Source organism: Euphorbia lathyris, chromosome 9 (genome assembly GCF_963576675.1).
Source record: "Euphorbia lathyris chromosome 9, ddEupLath1.1, whole genome shotgun sequence".
Classification (NCBI taxonomy): Eukaryota; Viridiplantae; Streptophyta; class Magnoliopsida; order Malpighiales; family Euphorbiaceae; genus Euphorbia; species Euphorbia lathyris.
Window position 1 is genome coordinate 39935515 of NC_088918.1, and position 23179 is coordinate 39958693.

Below are 23179 nucleotides of genomic sequence, written 5' to 3' on the forward strand. Positions count from 1 at the left end.
TACTTTGTTATAAATATTAAAATGACATTATCTAGTTTTGAATGTTGTTTGGTTGTAATAGTGAGTCAGTTTACCTTGTACGGATTCTTGAAGGGAAACAAGCCAGAATTCCATGTAGTAATGCCCCTAGAAGCAAAGCCATTCTATGATTCCTTAGTTGAAAAATTTAGAAAATCTTACCAGCTAGAATCTATAAAAGGTATTATAATTTATTACTTCTTGTGACAATTTTATTAGAGTCGAGGAGCATTGACATACTGTAGTCCCATTGTTTTCATATTTTACCTATTGCAGGTCATAATAACTTTACAAATAAGAAACATGAGAAATGCATGGTTTTCATCCTTTGGTTATTCCACTAAACTATATGCCCTTGAATTTGTTACAACTATATTGCATAGAATTGAATAACATACAATTTGTATCATTCTTAGCAAGAGCAGAGTTAGTTTTGTTATCTTTTGTTGGTACAATTCTCAGTAATTTGTCATTTATTCATTTGTCGGGCAAAATATACTACCATGGTTGAATCTTGCATAATCGTTCATCAGTCAAGGTTAGTGTACATGTTTGCACCAATTGCAACAAAATGCTATGGAATTTAAATGCATCTGTTAGCTGCAAACTGATGAATGTGTAACCAATAGACACTTAATTTGTAATATGCCAAGGGGAAAGGCTGCAAACAGAACAAATGAAGCAAACTATAATATGCGCATTACAAGGATCATCACTATGCATTCTTGGCTGGTATAGTATAGAAAATTCAATTTGGTTTATATTAAAACATTACAGAAAGGTTGATAGACTACTCAAATTGAATTGTATTTTCAGATGATTGGCTAGCATAATGAATAAGACAGCTATTGCCATGAACAACATGAGAATCTTCATCTGTACAAAATTGTCCCATGCCAGGAACAACACGAAAATCTTCATCTGTGCCAAATTCTCCCATGCCAGGAACAAAACACAATTAAACTACAACTGCAACTTCAGTAATCCTATTTCCACTAGATGAGCAAAAAATGTCAGATGAAATAATTCTGATATCTGCAAGGATCAATTAAATATAGGAAAAGATTAGATAATTTAAATTTCCCAAAGTAAGAAGCTAAACTCTACTTAATTGACAACCACATACCTGAAATTAAGTCCCAGAATTCAAATAATTAAGAACTTCTTGTACTAAATCAAACTCGCATTTTAGTTGAGTAGGAAGCCGCCTTTCTCTTTCTAAGATTTCCTTTTTCATATGTGGAATTTTGTACTTTATGGAACCTTGAATTTTCATTGTTTCTATCATGCACTGTTGCAATGTCAAAAATATTCCGTTGGACTTCCATGAAGGAAAATCCTCAAATGATTTGACCACATCATGTACAAGACCATCAATTATAGTCATTGCATCCTTTTGCTGTAAAGCCTGAATTGCACTAAAAAACCCGAGATCCAAGACATTCAAATCTAGAGAATTAGCAGGTTGAAACATCAAACGAATATCAAATCCATCTTGGGAAGCAACTTGAAAAAATTCTTCATCGTCCCAGTCAATATGTGTTCTTGCATTGTCTTGCTGAATGAATATTGGATATCTGCAATCTTCTCTTGGCCATTTTCCCTTAATTCCAAGTAGTACTTTTTCGATCATGTAACCTTATAACATCTCTAGTAATTGAAGTTATTGGTTTGGTCTCTAAAGTCCCGGCAGCTCTATTAACACTGTTCCTTTTCGCTGGCACTTGTGTAACCAAAGGAAAAACACCAATTTTTTCAGAGAAAATTTCATTTCTATCATCATCAAACCTTGGACGAGCTAAGGCAACTAGAAACATTACTTTCCCAATAAAATTTGTGCTTTTACAATTGCGTAATAGATCTTCTTCATTTGGGAGTAAGTAATGTTTCTGATTTTTCCTTGTCATCTGAAACCATTTCTCATCAATGTGGATAATGTTGTACATATCCTTAAATGTTGGATCATGGGATATACTGTTTTCTTGAAGCATTGATAAGCAAAATAACAATCAGAATCTGGTATTATCTTCCTTTAATAGAGGCTTTATAGGATTTGAATGTCGCTGTATATCTCCAGATTGTAAACGTCTAAACAGTGTGGTCTTTGTCATGTTCATAGCAAAAGCTAAAGACCTAAGGGTTGTCTGCTGCTACAAAGGGATCTCACGAATTTGATCCAAATCAATCGCAATTCTCTTTCGATCGTAATTCTTTGTCTGTCTGTGAGTAACATCCGCATGTAATCCGTCATTTTTCCATTCTTTCCAAATGCGTTGAACAACCTGAAGACCAGCTGAAAATAATGATGCCACCGACTTGGCCGTCCCTCTCGATAATTTTCCATCAGTGCTTTTTTGTAACAACATATCGTATATGGCTCACCGTTGAGCATTGGATAAATTTTTCCTCTTTCTTTTTTCATATGGTATATGATCATTTTCTACATCTGCAAAATTACAATAAACATAAAAGGGTCAAATTAAACACATTAACAATTAAAAAAGGCATAAAAACATACAAAGATCATATTATGGGCAAAAACATACAAAGTCCTGCTAATAAAAAAAATACGGTGTTCTGATATGCTCAATTTTTTTTTCTTTTTTCTTTTCATCAAAGAACAAGTTATTTTTATGTATTTTAATTGAAATATAGCATGTTGTAAAAAAAGGCATAATTGTGAAGCCGAGTATTATGAAGTGATATTAATTTCTTCGAACTTGTTTGATGAACGAAATTGGAGTTATATAAATTTCTTCAAGCTTGTGGATGAACAAAGCATTTGCAGTGCTGAAGGAGTGAAAGCGTTAATTGAACAAATTAAAAATAACATGTTGTATAAAAAAGCATTAGCAAATTAAGGATTAATAGAACAAATTAAAAAAACATTAGCAAATTAAGGATTAATAGAACAAATTAAAAAAGCATATCCAACCTATTACTCTTTCTAAACCTACTCAATCATAACAAATTAATCATATCTTTACATAAAGAGCAATACCAAGATATTCAATGTCGCCTGGTATCATCTTCTATAATTAGTTCATTGTTTACTTCGAACAAAAGATCATATCATGAATAGATGGAGATATTTGAATTGGTGGGGAATTTGTACTACCATTAAACTCAATCAAATCCTCTGGTAGAACATTCTCTATTTCCATGATGAAGAGATGTAAAACAGACAAGACATTGTCGAACTGCATTAATTAATCTGTAATCTATTTGTACCTAAATGGAGTCTCTTCAAATCCATTTTTGGTGGTAAAGTTGAAAACTTAGATCAATCAAATCTTTTGGCGAAAATTTGAATTTTACACAGAATATTGAAAGAGTTTTTGGCAAAATGTTTGTGAATTAGAGAGAGAAAGTTAGTTAGTGATGAGAGAGAGGTTTTAACGTTATATGCAGTATCAATTTCAATTAATGAATATTGATGAGAGAGAATAAAGGTTAAATTAGTAATCTTAACTTGTATTAATTGTGTTTCTTAATCTACATGTTAGATCCTAAAATGATTTATATTATGAGACGAAGGGACTATTAATTTAGCTCAAATACTAGAACTCTAAATTTGCAATCATAAAATAAATAAGGAAAAGAACCAAAGATGAGATTGGATCGATGCATAAGAAGTATGTGAAAAGAGAAACGAGAAAGAATAAGAAAAAGAGAAAAATGCTAGGGAATAAAGTGGAAGAATATGATTAGTTAATAAAAATGATGAAGATAAGGTTGACCCGTGAAGAAAACTGATTTATAAAAAGATATAAATTTTCATTTAACTATTTGATAAAAGTTGTCACATCATCATTGTTTAACGGTGTTAGTATTTTTTTTACTATCTTTGCTAACATGTTAACAATGTAATTATCAAGGTACATTATACACTTTTAACCACAAAATGTCGTTTGGAAACTGATTATACCACATTATTTATTTCCTTTTTTTTTGTACTTGTTGTATTTTATTCTTAAGAGAATAAAATATAAATGATAATGAATTGCAAGAGGTAGTGGTGTACAAGTATTTATAACTACCCACTTGAGAGATCGTTTATTTGAATAAAAATAAAAATAGATAAGAGATCATCGATAGATGAACAAGACCCGAAAATAATTTTTCATAAGTACACGATTTTTTCTAATATTTGTTTTACCTACTGTTTGCTGTTACAGTTTGCTGTTTGTTGTTGTCATTTGCTATTACGGTTTGCTGTTTGCTTTTTGAAAAAGCTACTTTTCCAAAAAGCAGAGATTCTTTGCTTTTGTAAAAAGCTGCTTTTCAGGTGTGAAAGGCAAACATGATGTCACTAACCAAATACCTAATACTGCTTTTCAAATTTAAAAGGCAAACAGGAAATCTCTAATCAAACACCTAAAAGTCTTCCTTTTGAAATGAAAAGGCAAACAGAAGCATGAAAAGTAGGGCCCTTAAACATCTTCATATGGTCTTCTTCATTTATAGAAGGTCTCTAGTCTATTTTTCTTATATTACACTTTATTATTTATTGGCATTGGAAAGTCATTTGTTTGGTTTAATCATTCATTTGCTATTGCGGGTAGAAATTAAATGATTTTCCATTCGAAATAGTTATTATTAACTTTTTTTCCCCAACTAATTTTTATTCTACGGTTTAAAGTGAAAGCGCACAAATAAACTACAGAAAATCGATATCAAAGCATTAAACATATTGCAAAGTATGATATGAAATAAGATAAGAAACATGTTGCAACTAAGAAAAACTTGTGAAAATTAATTAAATGTAAGTATGAGATGAAATAAGAGAAGAAAAGCATAATATGGAATTAGAAGCAAGCAAAAATTTACAATATCCATATACATTGGTGTCAAAAAGAAAACACATTTGTTTAACAAAAACAACAATCCAATTCAGTCCACTTTCCCAATTCCAAATTCCAAATTCTAAATTCCAGGGCAATACATGATTGCAAATGTAAACAAGAAAAGAAGAGGACATACATCCATGGATTCTCCACTCCTAAACAATCATACATCATTTTCTCACCTTCCAAATCAGCACCATGAATTGTCGAAAGCAGCAGAGGTAATCGCTTGAACAAATTCCTGAAAGTTTATGCAGCCATCGCCGTCGGTATCCGCCTCCTTAATCATCCCCGTCAGCTCCTCCGCGGTCAAAGCATGCCCTAATTTAGCCATTGAATGAGCCAACTCCGCCGGCGTAATGTATCCATTTCCGTCCCTGTCAAACATGCTGAATATCTTCTTCAATTGATCCTCTGTGTATGGGCTCTTCGCCTGAACAAGATCAGGCTCAACCAGGGCTACGAACTCCGAAAATTCGATTAGACCATTGCTATTCTTGTCTGCCTTCTGTATCAACGTTTCCAATTGATCTTCGCTCGGCTTCAGGCCCAGTGATCGGAGCAGTGATCCTAGCTCCAATTGCGTCAAGCTACCATCGTTGTTCCGATCAAATGAACGGAATATTTCACGGAGCTCCGCCAGTTGTTCATCGTCAAGCTTCTCCCGATGATCCTGTCCGCTCATGTTTGTTCAATTAATTTCTCTCCGAATCTTTTCAACCTTCCAACTTTGTAAATCCAATCATATAAATCTCGAAAAGATTTTCATCTTTTGAAGATGATACCAGAGAAGAGAAGATCATCAAAAATCGAAACCTCCGGTTTTCAAAAGATAAAGCAAATTCAAATCAAAGATATTCTTACAATATGAAGGCCTCACAGCTAGAAGAAAAAGGTAAAAAGCATAAACGCTCTCTGTTTCTCTCTTTTTGTTTTTTCTCTTTTCTTTCTCTGTTTTTGTCTTTTGTTGGTTCTGAAATTCAACGTTCTCGAATCTTGATCCTTAGAACGCGTCCTTCTTGGGCTAAAAAATTGGATCTAGAATCGTGATTAATGGGAACCGTAAATAAATATATAATTAAAAAATTAGCAATTTCGTTTATAATTAGACAATTGAGAATGAGAATTTTTTATTTATTTTGGTCCACATTAAGTCCTCTAATTATTCACTATATCCAAAATTAAATCCTCAATCAAGTATAAGAGTAGTTGAAAACAATTAATAGAATAAAAGTTTAATTAATGAGGGCAAGTAATAAAGACTTAGTCAAGAGTCAATGGTTGGGAGTAGATTATATGATTAAAATCGTGGCAGGACTTTGATGATGACTGAGTTGTTGCCTTTTCGCTAATTTTCTTGTATCTACTTCTTCTTTTTCTTTTTGGCTAAATGTACCTTCTTCTTTTTTAATCAATCGATACCAACGATTTGGTAGTTTATGATTTGGATTTAAATAAATAAATCAAAATCTACACTTAATATTATATATATTTCATCTTTAATGTATTAAAGGCGGATCAAACGAGTTGATAACTATCAAGAGGTCCGTCCAATAATGAATTCACTAATAACAACACCGACTTATATGTCACCATCTTATTTGGGGAAAATAAAGTAATCCCGTCCTTTCGGACTCCTATACAAATATATTTTCCTCTCTTTTTAGGATATATTTTATATTATTTTTTTAGCACTTTTCCCTCACAATCTTACAGACTTTGACATTAAAGTGTATTCAGAGAGTCCACCCCAACGCATGTCAATCTATGAAGAACAAGTCAATGATCGAGCTCTTGGTCAGATCCAACATTTGGTGCGATGAGCATGAACCCTACTTAGACAAGCTTGAGGACTATTCTCTCAGCGCGACTGCCTGAGCAATCCTCTCGCAAAAGGTCATCACCAGACATGACATGAGTGCTAGCCAAAAATTCTCGACAGGGCTCTAGTAAGCACCACCGAAAGATAGCCCTGACTTTGATGACTCCTCGCCCGCCAGGGAAGGAGGGTCTACGTCCTTTGATTACAACAACGACCATAACCAGGCCCGTCTTAGACATTTTGGGGGCCCTGTGCAAAACGTAATAATTTACTCTATAACCGTTTTTTAACGTTAATAAATTAATAAAAGAATCCTTAGAAAACAAAACTTTTCATCTTCTTCTCTAACTTTAACTCTTTAAGTAAAAAAGGTATATATGGTTACTAACTTGGGCAATTGGGCTGGGCTACTAACTTATATATAATAAGTAAAAAAAAAAAATTGGGCCCTCTCTAAATTAGGGGCCCTGTGCTGTAGACCTACTTGCACAGGCCCATCTACGGGCCTGACCATAACCACGAATAAACTCTCTAGCTTCACTAGATAGACCCTACTACGACCTTCGTAGTTGTCCAACAAAAGTTGCAAGATTCTCACACCGAGCCGAGGGAAGCTTAGTTACAGTTGTAACAAATAACCAACAGCTATGAGAATACCTTTCTAGGGAATGATCGCCCAGACCAGTCAGGCGGGAGAGTAGTCCCTTAAGTGGGCCTAACAACAACACTGACGACGAACATATTAGGGCTGACACTGACCCAATCCAAAGGAAAATTCTAACAGCAACACTTCAGAGAATCACAACACAGCAAGCAAAACTGCTAAGGCCACGTCAGAAGAGCCCTAAGAAGTTATGTTTCAAAGGTTCCTCCAAGGCATGATAGACTATCAAATACCTTCCTATGCTACTTTGGCCCAAAGAATAATAGACACTTCATTCCCACTACATTGGAAGATACCTCGACTACCCCATTACATTGGGATAGAGGATCCCAATGAGCACTATGTTGCCTTCATGAGCATGATGAATTTACACACACGGGAAGTTGTTGTCATGTGCAAGATATTTCTCACAACTCTGATGTGAACAACGTATGAGTGGTATAGGGAACTACCCGCAGGATCGATCAACACTTTCAGGAACTTGAAAGACCTTGTGTGGCTTGGGTTGTTGGTGCGGTGAAAGCCAAAAGAATCAGCACTAACCTACACATTATCCGTCAAATGAGTATTGAGCCTCTATGCGACTACTTGACTAGATTTGCGGAATGACGTGTTGTGAATTATTTCTCTTGATCTTCAAAATATTCGGTTCGAGGTTGATGTTAAGTTTGTGGTTGATTGTATTAGGTTTTCAAATCACGTGATTTGTCTAAAGTTGGCGTAATCATCTTGGAATGCAAGGAGTTTTCATCATCATCCCGATCGACTTTAAAGTGACATTTGTTACTATATTAGTTTGCTCATTTCAATGCTAGTCTGTTTTCTTCTTTTATTATCTCTAGGTGGCTTGAGAATTCTTTATGTAAGGATATTGTATTTGATGTTTAATAAAGTTACGCAGTTTCTCTTTAATTTATTTTTGTAATCATCCAAAACATATATTAATGTATTAATGCAGTTATTATTATTATTATTGTATATCACTGTTGATTTCGAATATGTTTAGAATATTCTTGAAATAATACACCTGATATCATCCGAATGATATTAGGATCCATGTGCCATCATTCTAAACCAATATGGACGTTCGAAGCAAGGAAGGCAGCCAAATCAAACTAAATAAGAATAATATTCTTCAAGACATGAGGATCAATGGAATACAGTTCAAATCCTCCAATTTAGACATTCCAATCTTGCCAAGAATTAAGAAATCATAATTCAAGTATATTACAAACTATAAAAAAACGTCCACTTACACTTGTCCTTCGAGGAAGTTAATGAGAGATTCGAATGTGAACTTATATTTTAACCTTTGAGCTCCCTATAAATAGAATATAATTTTATAAGTTAATATTCATACTCATATCTATTTAATTACTTACAATCACTTACAATCGTTTAGTGCTCTAAATTCTATACTCTTCCTAACTTAGGTACTATAGAAATTCTCTAAGTCATCGTATATAACACTATGGATTCAATCATATCAACATCGAAGGAATCAATGGAATTCAATGGAATCCAGAAATATTAGGTCTTCATCCATAGGATCCCAAGTCCCAAAGTCAATCGTAAATTCAGTTCTATGTACACTACTCATTTTCAAATGATGTCGTTAATCATATGAAATATATCATTTTATTTCATTCCATTTCAACCAAACAAAATAAATGAAAGATGATCAAAGAAAAGAGAAACGTGATAGTTTTATTTAGGTACGTACATATCCGAGTAGAAGATTACTTTCAGGCTTAACATTTATTTATATCACCACTTAAAACAAGTGGTCAATAACTCTTGTTCATGAGCCTTATAGAAGGTTTACCGATAGCTTCTATGAAACTCGCAGCTGCATTAAAAGCATTGACAGACCCCAAATAGTTATAGCTACTGTATGCAGTTGAACCACCAGCTGTGTTTGATACACCCTTGAACACCACCACTGGTAGATCATTCGTCAATGCTACCTGTAAATCGATTTCAATTCCTTTATATCAATTTCCTATTTAACTACAATTAAATGAAAAAAATGAATAAACACTAACCCAAACAACCATAGCCGTGCTCTCGTCCACAACAGAAACCTTAAATTGAGTGTTGATGAATTCCCTGAGTGCTGCGTTTTGAAGGTATATATCAGAAGAGGCTGCCCTCAATCCATATACTATTTCTGGTTCCTTTGGTAAACATTTCTTCGAGCTAAGACATTGTTGTAGCTCTACATCGTGAAGATGTTCGGCGACGTCGGACCAGGCTGAGTTGATTGGTAGCCAGAAGGTGTTTTTGGCAATTCCAGAAGCATTGAACAATTTTGTGGGCAGAAAAGTTATGGCCCCCAATGAATTCTCACCGGCCTCCGGTAAGTTGTAGTCTCCCACTTTTAGAGTCCTTTTGCATTGTATTTCTATTCATAATAATGTAATTAATCTGATTAGGAACTAATTAAGTAAAATGGTTGCTAAGTATGGGTAAAGAAGGGCGGCCCGGTCGCACTACGCGTCCCCGCTGAGCGAGGGTCCGGGGAGGGGTCCCACCACAAGGGTGTACCGGGGGCAAGCCTTCTCCTGCCAATTTATTTGGCAAGAGGCCGCTCCTAAGATTCGAACCCGTGACCTCTTGGTCACACGACAACAACTTTTACCGTTGCTAAGTATGGGTATTAAAATAAAAACCTTCCATTGGGTATTTCCGACGTAAGCAACTTTTGTAGGAACAACGACATCGCCGATTGATAAGGTGTCATTTACACTTCCGACTGTCCCGTAATGAACGAATCCTTGGATGTTAAATAAATCTGCTAAAAGCTGAGCAGTTGAAGCTGTAGAAATCTATTCATGAATAATAATAATAATTAATGATCATTTCATAATAAATATTTATTTATTTAAAGAAACATGCATATAGAAAATCATACTGATCCGCCCTCCGTCTTCACGTAAATGATATCAACTCCATTGAGCTGTCCGATGTGGAATGTTCTTCCTACGTTATTCATGCAATTGCAACATACATCAGTGTTAGTTTGTTTTCAATTTTCGGAACCGTTTTTTGTCTTTTAAATATAAATGTATGAGACTAAAAACGTTTAGTAAAAATTCAAAGCATCTGCCTTTTACAAAAAATCATCTAATATTTATTACTAACAATAAACATCTAAGAGTAGCTGCAAACAGGAGCAAGTGAAACAAACCGCGTGAGTAGAGAATGTTTTTGATGTATTACCACATAAAGTAAGATTGGCGAAGGTAGTGCTAGGAACATAGAGACCGGAGTTTAGAAGAGGCTTCTCATGGGTGCTACTTTCCATGATAAGTCCCAAATAAGAACCTTCATCGTTGATGTTTTGAATAAGAGGGCGAAGAGGGTGCCTCAAACTCAGCTCAGTCGACAGCTGTGTCATTCCCAGCAGCACAACCACTGCTAGGGCCGCCGCGGCTTCAACTCCCCGCATTTTTATATATGTTTCACTTAAGAAATGATAGAGAATACTGATTAATGTTTTTTAGCATCCGAGCCCTTCTTCTGTCCCTTTAAATACATTCTCGATGTCTAGACTCTTCCTCAATTATTTAACCATAAGATTACATTTTTCTTTTTCATTACTTTCTACTTTCTGCCTTTAATATCAAAATATTAATTTATATTTCATACTCTTTTTTTTCTTTTCTAGATGAATGAAATTGTTTAGAGTACTCCAATATAGGGTAAGTTTTTAAAGGGGCATAACCGAACTAAACCCTAATAGGGACCATTGGAAATCTATAAATATAGGGTCTTTGAGGTATACTTAAAATCCTAGCTTCTATTGTTTTTTATTATTCTTGAGAGTGATACTAACTTAGATATCAAAGTGCTTACATCGGACAGTCAACACTTCCCTTGCTATTTAGAAACCCATACATTGGAAAATTACTCAAATTATCACTACACATGCCTCTTCAATGCTAATAGCTATTTTTTTTAGGGTAAATAATTTACTAATCTCCACTTTTTTTACCTAACATATTGTTTAGTCTCCCTATTTTGAAAAACACATAAGGTCCTCATCTTTTGTCATTATTAACTCTTTGGTCATTTTGTCTATTTTTTTAATTTTTAACCAAACATATCTTAGCTTTCAGGATAATCGTACTGCGATACAAAATGGTTATTTTCTATCTGTCTGTTTATGCCGAATATAACGGTTAAAAATCTAAAAAAAAAATAGATAGAAGAACTAAAATGTTAACATTATAAATCTATTTTTCAAAAAAAAAAAGAATGATAAATAAGGAGAGGACTAGTATTTTTTTTTTTTATCGTACATAGTTGGTTAAAGATAACTTTTTAATAAAGCTTTTTTTTTTCTCAAAAAAAATATGTATTTTCAATTATTAGTTTCAAGTTTTTAAAAGTAATAGTATCTATAGGATTGAATCAACTCAATTCCATTTGAGAAATTATGTTAAACACATTTACTACTGGTAAATTAACTGTAAAACCATAGAGCAGAGAGTGTTTGTTTCAACTTTTCGAAAGAGCGTTTAGCGTTTTACTTCAAACCGCAGGAAATATAGCGTTTGGTTAGGTTTATATAACCACATCGTTTAGCATTTTTTTAGGATACTGCAGCGTTTTGGAGCTTTTCACGAAAAACTTCTTTTTAGAGCTTTTCATGAACAGTTGTTTGTAGTTATTAATTAAATTATTGACAAAATTATCCTTCTTATTTTATAATTTATTTGTTGATTAATTTAAAACATGTCTATATTAGACATTTTAAATAGTAACAACAACAGTTCAATATAATTTTACCAAACACTAATAATTAAACAGCAAACAACTAATAGTAACCGCAACCGCTGAACCAAACAGACTGACATAATAAAAAAGGAAAAAGAAGCCATATATTCCTTGCCACGTCCGTGTCTAAATTTCTAGAATTGATATATTGATATTAGTATATATTATAATTATTGGGTATGTGATTTTTATTTGGTGTTATAGGAAAAATTTGGAGTTAATTCGATGGGTTTAGGTATAAATTAAAAGTTTAGGGTAATTATTAAAAAATTATATAAAGATGGAGGATCAAACTGGATTTTTTTCAGATATGGATATATATTCCAAATATCTGCGAGATGATGATCATCATCAAAGTTTTATTTTTTTTCTTTTTCTTATCTTCCTCGCCTCTTCGTCTTCTTCGCCGTTCCTGAATCGTTTCTCCACCGTTTCTTTGATTTATGGAGATTCGACCGTCCGAATCACTTGAAATTGAAACCATAGCATCCTTATACATAAATTTAAGTCTTAGTCGAAGAGTTTTTGAGTTTCGGCAGTGTTTGGAGGGAAACGGCTTAGACAGGATTTAGAGACGAATTGAACGGGTTTGTGGTTTTCAATTAATAGCCAAGGTAAGTAACTATCAACTATATTTTGAGTTTTATGTATACAGATATATATATAATCAAAGAAGTTTCAGAAATTGATATTTTAGGGTTATGCAGGAATTTTGTAAAATTGAAGTTTTTCATGATTTTGCTTTTTATTGTGAAATTACGGTTCAAATGAAGCCATTGATTATGCTTCTATGTGAATTTCAGATTTTACTTGATTATGTTGATTTAAGGCTTGATTTGGTTGATTTACATATATACATATATGTTTTTGGTTTCAATATATATCTATATTGAACAAAATGAATTTGATGATTTATTACGACTTGTTTTTGGATTGAGAAATCGGTTGCAGTTATTGTTGTTATTATTTTGGATTGAAGTCCAAATATGATTTTTATGATACAAAAGGGCTAATTGAAGCCAAATGTTTTTGGTTATTAAATAGTTTGGAATTTGATTGTGAAAGGATATTTGAGCACGTTATGATTTTATATCCATCGAGAGTTATCCGGATCGGTGGTTTTATATTTGAAGACCATGTTCAGTGAGGGACATGGCCTGTGTACACAGTGTGAAAGACCTATTGGGTATGGCAAAGAAGTGTCGGGTAAGACCATATGGGATAGGCAATATTACGAGACGTCTCGACTATATATGTGGTTATATATTGATACTTAAGGGGAGAAACTCGAGGATGGATACAATGTTTTAAGTTCATTTGGATTATGTTTTCGGTTATGATTGATTTTGATATAAGGTTTTACGTTTGATTAAATACGAGTTGGTTTGATAAAACACTTATTGGATTACAATATTTTATAAGGTTTTGAACTCAAGAATTGATACAAGATTATATATTTTTATGGTTTTGGTTTACTACTTTGACTATATATGAACTTAAGTTTTGAGTATATTTTATAAGGTTTTGACTAAATCCTTTTATAAATGTATATATGTAGCTATGTTAAGTAAAGTTGGTTTTGATAGCTGATAGTTTCTTACTGAGATTTTTGTTTCACGTTTTTAAATGTTTTAATGTTTTTAGGTGAGAAAGTACAGGATATAGAGAAGGTTACCGCCCGATTAGGCGGGGTTTGGAATTTGGATGCTTATTGTTAGAATTATGGTTAGAACTTTGGTATTGCAATTGTAATATAATGATATGTGGATAAATTGGAGACTCCTAAGTATTTATTATTATCTTTCCATTTCACGCCCGATGCCGATTGAGGTCATTTAGGGTCGGGTGTGACAGTTTGGTATCAGAGCTCTAGGTTAAATTCTTCGGACCTAAGGTTGATAGTAATTGAGGAATATGAATATTTGGTGAAAGCTAAGAAATAATTTGGAATTTTTCGAGGATTGAGTAACTAGCTAATGAGGGGTAGAAATGAGATTTGATGGTTAGTAAAATATTGGGTGTATGAAAATTAGTAAATTATTTGATTTTTGGCGACATGGGTTACATATATGATCTTAAGTATGACTTGGAATTGATATTTGAGAGTTTAATAGTTAGCTTACAACCATATATACATGAGATATGAGTAAATTAGAACTTTGAGCTAGAGATAATAGAGAATTGTCTATATAGGTGTGGCAGGAGAATCATATTCTATATGAATCTTATGATGCATTTTACGACCAGATAGAGGCCGAATCTGTCATGGAGTCCTAAATGAAAGTTCTTTATTATTATCTTACGTTTCCAAGGGTTTTTGAATCACCTTAATCGGACTCCATATGAAAAAGTTATGCTGGAAACGACATATGTTGGCCATTTTAGCGTTAAACCAGAATTTGGTTTTTGCTTTGATTTTTCTCCTTATTTGAGAGATATTGCTACTGGTTTACATGATAAGTTGGTCTTCTTTGGACTATAGGAGATTGAGGAAATGATAAAGTGATAAATTGAAAATAATAGATATGGATTGAGAAAGATAAAATATGGAGGTTTCATTTAATGGGTTTGGAAGTTGATTAATGATTGGGAGATATAACATGAATTTAGTGTATTATAGAATCTTAATTTGAATAAATGATATCTGAATTCAAAGTGTAGATCTATTGTTGAACTTTATCAGATTGAGGTTTAGAATTATTGAGAGTTATATAAATGATGTTTCGAGAGATACCGATGTTAGTGATCAATGAAAAGTAAAGTGAGAGAATATATTAGAGTTCATGATTTGATGATTAATTATGAAAATTTGCTAAGCTTAAATAGTGTTTGAGGAAATAATTAAGATATGAATTTTCAGGATAAATTTTGCTGATCTTAAGCACAGTTTGAGGTAGGAAATTAAGAGATAAATATGATATAAGAGGAAATTTTTAGTTGACGTTTGTGTGATTATAGTTTAAGTTTATATAAGGATCAAATTGAATGTTTATAGGTCAAATAAGAGAAATCGAATGATATTATAGATTTATTGACTTTTATGGGTGTAAAGATATTATTTGGAGTTTGGAGAAGACAAAAAAACATTGATTGTCGTAATTTAGGTACTCTATCTTCCTTGGTTATATGGTTTTATGGTTTGGAGAAGAGATTGAAGTTTCGAGGATTATAGTCTAAATTTACATAAAGATCAAATTGAGTAGTTATAGATCAAATAAAGAAATTGAATGACATTATAAAATTTTTAGGTTTTTATTGTGGTTGAGGATATTGCTTGGAGATTTCAAAAACTTTCACATTGCGATTTAAGTAAATCGTATTTGTTATCCATATAGTTTGATGAGAAACTTAAATTTATTTGGAGTTATTAATGGGATGTAGGATGATGGGTATAAGAATAATCTATATTGATTTTTCTTATGGTAAGGATTTGATTATAGAGATTTTACGAAAATAAATAAGTCAAGGTGATATTCATAGAGGAAATATGTTATCGATATAGGTTTATATTTGATTGATGATGATGACTTGGAGTTCGTATTCATCATGATTGGAGTGAAAAATTAAAGATATAAGTATTATTATTATGATGAATCATTGATTCGAATTATTTGAAGTTTAAGAAAAATATAATATCATACATATTAGCGGTTCAAAAGTGATATTTTTGAAGTCTATAGAACTTGGAGATAGGTGAAATATATTTGATATATATGCAAGTGATGGAATCAATTGTAATTTAAATTTATTGTAGATTATGGTTATGGAATTAACTACAGTGATGTGGATATGGATAAATGATGGAGTTAATGGAATGAACATTAGAATTTGTGGTCTTATGATGATTATGAGGAATCTTGATAATGTGAAATAATTTTGTGATCTGGGAGATTATTTGAGGAATAAAATTTAGATTAGAGGATGTGAATTTCGAGGACGAGATTTTTTTAAGGTGGGGAGAATTGCCACGTCCGTGTCTAAATTTCTAGAATTGATATATTGATATTAGTATATATTATAATTATTGGGTATGTGATTTTTATTTGGTGTTATAGGAAAAATTTGGAGTTAATTCGATGGGTTTAGGTATAAATTAAAAGTTTAGGGTAATTATTAAAAAATTATATAAAGATGGAGGATCAAACTGGATTTTTTTCAGATATGTATATATATATTCCAAATATCTGCCAGATGATGATCATCATTAAAGTTTTATTTTTTTTCTTTTTCTTATCTTCGTCGCCTCTTCGTCTTCTTCGTCGTTCCTGAATCGTTTCTCCACCGTTTCTTTGATTTATGGAGATTCGACCGTCCGAATCACTTGAAATTGAAACCATAGCATCCTTATACATAAATCTAAGTCCTAGTCGAAGAGTTTTTGAGTTTCGGCAGTGTTTGGAGGGAAACGGCTTAGACAGGATTTAGAGGCGAATTAAACGAGTTTGTGGTTTTCAATTAATAGCCAAGGTAAGTAACTATCAACTATATTTTGAGTTTTATGTATACAGATATATATATATAATCAAAGAAGTTTCAGAAATTGATATTTTAGGATTATGCAGGAATTTTGTAAAATTGAAGTTTTTCATGATTTTGCTTTTTATTGTGAAATTACGGTTCAAATGAAGCCATTGATTATGCTTCTATGTGAATTTCAGATTTTACTTGATTATGTTGATTTAAGGCTTGATTTGGTTGATTTACATATATACATATATGTTTTTGGTTTCAATATATATCTATATTGAACAAAATGAATTTGATGATTTATTACGACTTATTTTTGGATTGAGAAATCGGTTGCAGTTATTATTGTTATTATTTTGGATTGAAGTCCAAATATGATTTTTATGATACAAAATGGCTAATTGAAGCCAAATGTTTATGGTTATTAAATAGTTTGGAATTTGATTGTGAAATGATATTTGAGCACGTTATGAGTTTATATCCATCGAGAGTTATCCGGATCGGTGGTTTTATATTTGAAGACCATGTTCAGTGAGGGACATGACCTGTGTACACAGTGTGAAAGACCTATTGGGTATGGCAAAGAAGTGTCGGGTAAGACCATATGGGATAGGCAATATTACGAGACGTCTCGACTATATATGTGGTTATATATTGATACTTAAGGGGAGAAACTCGAGGATGGATACAATGTTTTAAGTTCATTTGGATTATGTTTTCGGTTAAAATTGATTTTGATATAAGGTTTTACGTTTGATTAAATACGAGTTGGTTTGATAAAACACTTATTGGATTACAATATTTTATAAGGTTTTGAACTCAAGAATTGATACAAAATTATATATTTTTATGGTTTTGGTTTACTACTTTGACTATATATGAACTTAAGTTTTGAGTATATTTTATAAGGTTTTGATTAAATCCTTTTATAAATGTATATATGTAGCTATGTTAAGTAAAGTTGGTTTTGATAGCTGATAGTTTCTTACTGAGATTTTTGTCTCACGTTTTTAAATGTTTTAATGTTTTTAGGTGAGAAAGTACAGGATATAGAGAAGGTTACCGCCCGATTAGGCGGGGTTTGGAATTTGGATGCTTATTGTTAGAATTATGGTTAGAACTTTGGTATTGCAATTGTAATATAATGATATGTGGATAAATTGGAGACTCCTAAGTATTGATTATTATCTTTCCATTTCACGTCCGATGCCGATTGAGGTCATTTAGGGTCGGGTGTGACATTCCTCGCTTTAAAGAAAGCAATAGGACATTTCATAAAATAAAATATAAAGCAATAGGGCATTATTTTTCTTCAACTTTTGTGCTTAGAATTTAGATTAATATATTATCTCTATTTATTTTTTCTTGTGTTAAATAATTATAGAGGTAGAACAGTAACATTACTGAATTATTAAATATAAATAGTTATCCCCCAAAGATAAAAAGTACGTAGAACATGAATAATTTAGTGAAGCCCATCTTTTTTTTTTCCTCTGTTCAACTAATTGCAAGTAAAAAGGGAACTGTATATTGCCCCATCTCTAACAATAAGTATTATTTTGAATGATAAGAATAATTATTATCTACTCTATTATTATGGATGGTTTAAGTCAGACGCTAATATTAAAAACGTGGTTTTCATATAGTTAATGACTCATCAAAATGAATTTGAGACTTGTGAAAATTTTAGGTTGGAAATTAATATTATCCTAAAATTTAAATTTAATAAACTTGACGACTGACCTGTGAAAATTAACATATTTAAAAAAAAACATGCCCAACAGTTTTTACAAGCCAGATATTTGATAGAAATTAACTTAAGAGCTAAAAATGTGTGAGTTGCTTAAAAAATAAATATGCGTGAGTTATGTTATAAACATGGACAAAGGTGGATACAAGGACGGGTCTGAACCCCTCTGCCCTCCAGAACCACTAAGATCACGAGTAGTTTTGGATTTCTATGTTTACAAAATTTGACGTTGTATGGTGCTAAATTTGTGATTTTGGTTAAACTTTGATTAAGTATTTGATAAATTGAGAATTTTTATATGATTAATACAAAATTAACTTATTGATGGTATATTTAATTACCCAACCTGATGTAGTTCCGGTCCCTTGTCTCCAAGAAATTTTGATGGGATATTGAATTAGCACCCCTCCTTAAATCCAAATTTTTAATTTGTTTGACCTGTTAGGCCTTTCTTAAATCCAAATTTCTAAATTTTTTGGTATGTTAGACCTTTTTTAAATCCAAATTTCTATTTATTTATTTTTGTCTATTACACCTTCCTTAAATCAAAATTTTTTTACATGTTTTTTTGAAGAAATTTTTTTTACATGTTAAGAATTTTTAGCTGATATTTAAAAACATTAGTAAATTTCGACCCGGTCCCTTATAAATATAAGCACCGCGAGTGTTCATATTTTTATTTGCTACAAATGTATATGCTAGTAAACTTTACACGTAATTATTGAAATTTATAATTCTAGTGATTTTCATTTATCATTAAACTTAGAAAAAATTACAAAACTAGGTTAAATGGGAGGCCCATTTACATATTTAACTCATTTACTCAACCTACTACATATCTAGACTGATTTTGTATGACTTTCCTATAATACCCCTAACCTTTCCCCTTCCCACAACGCGAACGCCGCTCCCCCCCCCCCTTCTCCTTGGTTACGCAAAAAGTTGCTCCTCCATTAATGATTTGAAGACTTTTGATCTTCCTATCTTCCTTTAAATTGCACGAAATCTGCACCATTTGGCCAAATCACAATGAATTTCTCTTTTTCCTCTCTTCATCTCTTGATTCTGCAACTTCCTAATCCTAGAAAACGAAGTCATGGTTCTTCATCTTCCTGTTCCTGCTCGTTACTTGGTTTCTTTCTTCTTGTTACCATCAAGTAAATGGGTATTATACGTTATTTCTTTCGTTTTTCCCAGTTTATCATATTGTTATTGTCGCTTTTAAGGGTGAAAGGCGCGAAAAATGTAAGTATCTGTTGTTTTTTCTGCGTTTTTTCATGAATACACTTCGCGTAGTTGATGATTTCGTGAAGATTTGCGAAGAGAAAGAGCCTGAAACGTGACGATCTACTTCGTGAATCGATGATTTCGCGAAGATCTACAAAGAGAAAGAGCCTGAAATGTGTGGATCTACTTTGCGAATCGATTAGTTCGCGAAGTCTGCGAGTAGAAAAGTTCATGATTTGACTCGCAGACTTCGCGAAAGCATCGATATGTGACGTAGATCGTCACATTTCAGACCTCGCATACCTCGCGAAAACATCGATTAGCGAAGTAAAATCATCTCTTTCCCTGCACATTTACATTCGCATGCTTCGCTAATCCTCATTTCGCGAAGCCAAAATCGTTTTTTTTCTGCCTAACACGATTAATTTTTTCTGAAGGTGGTTGATTACATAACATCCCTTTCTAGAAGGCGGGTATTGGGCTGCAGGGGAGATAACTTTCCTTCATGTAAAGGGAGAAATTTCCCTCAAGATTGGCACATTCACTCCTAAAATGGTTGGTTTGGAGAGATTGTGCCAATCTTGGTGTGCACCATGGGACAGATCCATCTCAAAAGGTCTTGATTTCCTGTAGAGAGAAATTACTCATCCGCTTCAAAATTGGTACCAGATTAGTTAGGTTCACTTTGAAGTGATTTGTTAGGAGTTTATTGTGGCAATCTTGTTGTAAATTTTGATAATGTTACGATTTTAATGTTGTTATTGTCGCAATCTTGTTGTAAATTTTGATAATGTTATGATTTTAATGTTAGAATCTGTTGTTATTTGCCATTTTTTGTTATATACCACTTCGCGAATTAGCTTCAAAACACATCCAGGCTTCGCATATGCGAATTAAATTTATCAAGTAAACCAAACTTTAGCTTCGCACTCTTCGCATATGCTAATGAAATTCATCAAGTAAAACAAACATTAGCTTCGCAGGATTCGCATATGCTAATTAAATTCATCAATTAAACCCAAACATTAGCTTCGCATGCTTCGCATAATATGGAATCTGCGAAGTCAGACGGGAGGGGGCGAGACGCGCGTAAATATTGAGGGTATTATGGGAAAGTCACACAAAATCAGTCTAGATATGTAGTAGGTTGAGTAAATGAGTTAAATATGTAAATGGGCCTCCCATTTGATCCATTTTTGTAATTAACCCTTAAACTTACCTCTCCTAGTTGAAAACATATTTTATTATTAGCGATATTTTTTAAATATCTTACCTTTCAACCTTGATGTGCGTGGATGGAGTGCGAGCGTGCCGGAGAAATTAATTCTCGAATGCTGATTGGCATTCGTAAGAAAATAAATTATACCTATATGACTTGATTTCTCAGAACGAAACAAATGATGAAGGATTCAAAAACTGAAAAAATTTCTTTTGGATCCTTAAGTGCACTTATAAAAACCTTAACTAGCTTCAAAAATGTCTTTAAAAAAATTAAAAAATCAACCCAAAAACATTTTTTACTTTTTTTTTTCTTCTTTTTATTGATTTTTTATAATATTCTTAATTACCTGTTGAGAAAGAAAACAAGAAATTACAATGTGAATCTCACAAAAGGATAGAAATTGATTTTTATAATATTCTGGATTACATATTAGTAAAGAAAGCAGGAAATTATAATGTGAAACTCACAAAGGGAAATAATGATAAAAAAATATATACCAAGTAAGCAAAGCAAAATTGAAATAGAATTAATTAAGCAAAAAAAATGTAAAAGGAATTTCAGCACCAACTCTGAAACATGGTGTTTCGGGATCGAAAATGGCTATGAAAGTCGGGTTTTGGGTAAGTGTTTGGGCAAAACAAAGGCTTGGGATCGAAGTTGGTATGTCAGGGATTGAAACACTGTAATAAGTTTTGGATTTAACGAACTCGAAGGGGTGAAAAAAATATTCGAAAATGGTTGTTCGAAACTGATTTTTTTAACAAAAATGGTAAAAAGTTCGATTTCGGGCATGGTTTTGGATGAAATAGAAGTTTGAGATTAAAGTTAGTATACCAGGTGATATGGTAATTCATTTTTTTTTTAAATTTGTGCAATGCGCTTACATTAAAGAAGAAAGAAAAATCCCCACCAGATCCGAATGTGATTCGAACCCATGACCTTCCAATGCATAGGTAAGCTCTCAACCACTAGGCTAAGAGCTTCACCACAATATATGGTAATTCATGATTTATGGCTTTAATGAACTAAAGTTCAAGCCCATTAATTACCAAGACATCAGGTCAGCCCGTTATGGTTCTTTCCGAAAGACAAAAATGGAAAGAAAGCTTCGGCCGTCAAAAGCACGCTCAACTCTGCTCATTGCGGAATTATAGGGTCCGAAACCTATAATATGTTGACACGTGCACAAGACACAAACTAAAAGGTAAAAAGTAAAAAGTTATCTATAAATAGCATGGAAGTGATCAATATAGATACGTGGTTTTCTATACTGTATTCCTACCCTATTGCTTTCAAGTTAGTCTTCACTGACTTAAGCATCAGAGAGAGTTCGCCGGATTTCGGCCTCTGTCTAACGATATTCTTTATTTTTAGGTCACCTGGAGTTAGCAAGCAAGACGTAATTGGATATTCCGATATCATCAGGAATTGAAACAGTGAAAGAAGTTTCAAATTTAACGCACTCAAGGGGCTGGAAAAGATGTTGGAAAATGGATGGTCGAATCTGAATTTTTTTAGAGAAAAAAAAATCCAGCAAGAATTCAGCGTTTCAAAGGTCGAAAATGGCTGAAAAAGTTGGATTTCGGGCTCAGTTTTGTGCGAAATGATAATTTGAGATTGAAGTTTGTATGTTAAGAATTGAAACGGTGTAAAAATTGTCAGATTTAACGCACTTGGAGGTTTAAAGCAGAAAATCAGCAGGAACTTGGTGTTACAGAGATCAGTAATTAGGAGTGCATACAAAAATCCGAAAAACCGAAAATAAGGTTAACCAGAACCAATGACCACTGAACTTTACCCGTTTTAACATTGTGGCCAACTTCAATTCTTAATGGTATGACCATTGAATTTTACACTTTTTAACACTGGTAACCACTCAACTTTAACTAACTCCTCAAAATGATCGTTAACAACCTCAAAATTAAAATATTCAAGAATTAAAGTTGTTCAGAACGACTTTTATCATGAAATCAGATTTTTTATTTTCCAAAATCACCTTTTTTGGATCTTTCTCTCTCTAAAAATTTACTCTCTCTCTCTCCTAACCAAACAACACTTAAATGGCCTCAAAACAGAATTTTCAAGAATTAAAGTTCCTTAAAATATCATTAACTCTTAGAATTTTTTATTTTGAAGTCGTCAACGGTCATTTTGATACATTGAGTAACCACCGGTGTTAAAAAAGGTAAAGTTAAGTGACCATACCGTTAAGAATTAAACTTTAGTGGGCACAATGTTAAAATAAGTAAAGTTCAGTAGCCATAAGTGTAATTTACCCATTTTTTCTATTTCTTGTTACCTGAATGAGAATATTAATAAAGATATTCTATTGTTTTGTATTTTAATTTTTAAGCTTTTTGAAATGGATTAAAATCTTTAG

General features: G+C 32.6%; 2 protein-coding genes across 2 annotated transcripts; both read right to left on the reverse strand.

Annotated features, from left to right (window-relative positions):
- Positions 1-4802: 4802 nt before the first annotated feature.
- Positions 4803-5895, reverse strand: LOC136205264 (probable calcium-binding protein CML18). Its single transcript, XM_065995786.1, has one exon. It carries the CDS (start codon positions 5548-5550, stop codon positions 5056-5058), a length of 495 nt encoding a protein of 164 aa, XP_065851858.1. The 5' UTR covers positions 5551-5895; the 3' UTR covers positions 4803-5055.
- Positions 5896-9038: 3143 nt separating this feature from the next.
- Positions 9039-10837, reverse strand: LOC136207351 (bark storage protein B-like). The gene is made up of 5 exons (XM_065998618.1): positions 10574-10837; positions 10266-10333; positions 9847-10179; positions 9397-9753; positions 9039-9318 (listed from the first exon to the last, which is right to left on the reverse strand). The coding sequence occupies exons 1-5, from the start codon at positions 10800-10802 to the stop codon at positions 9139-9141; spliced, it is 1167 nt and encodes a 388-aa protein (XP_065854690.1). The 5' UTR covers positions 10803-10837; the 3' UTR covers positions 9039-9138.
- Positions 10838-23179: the final 12342 nt, after the last annotated feature.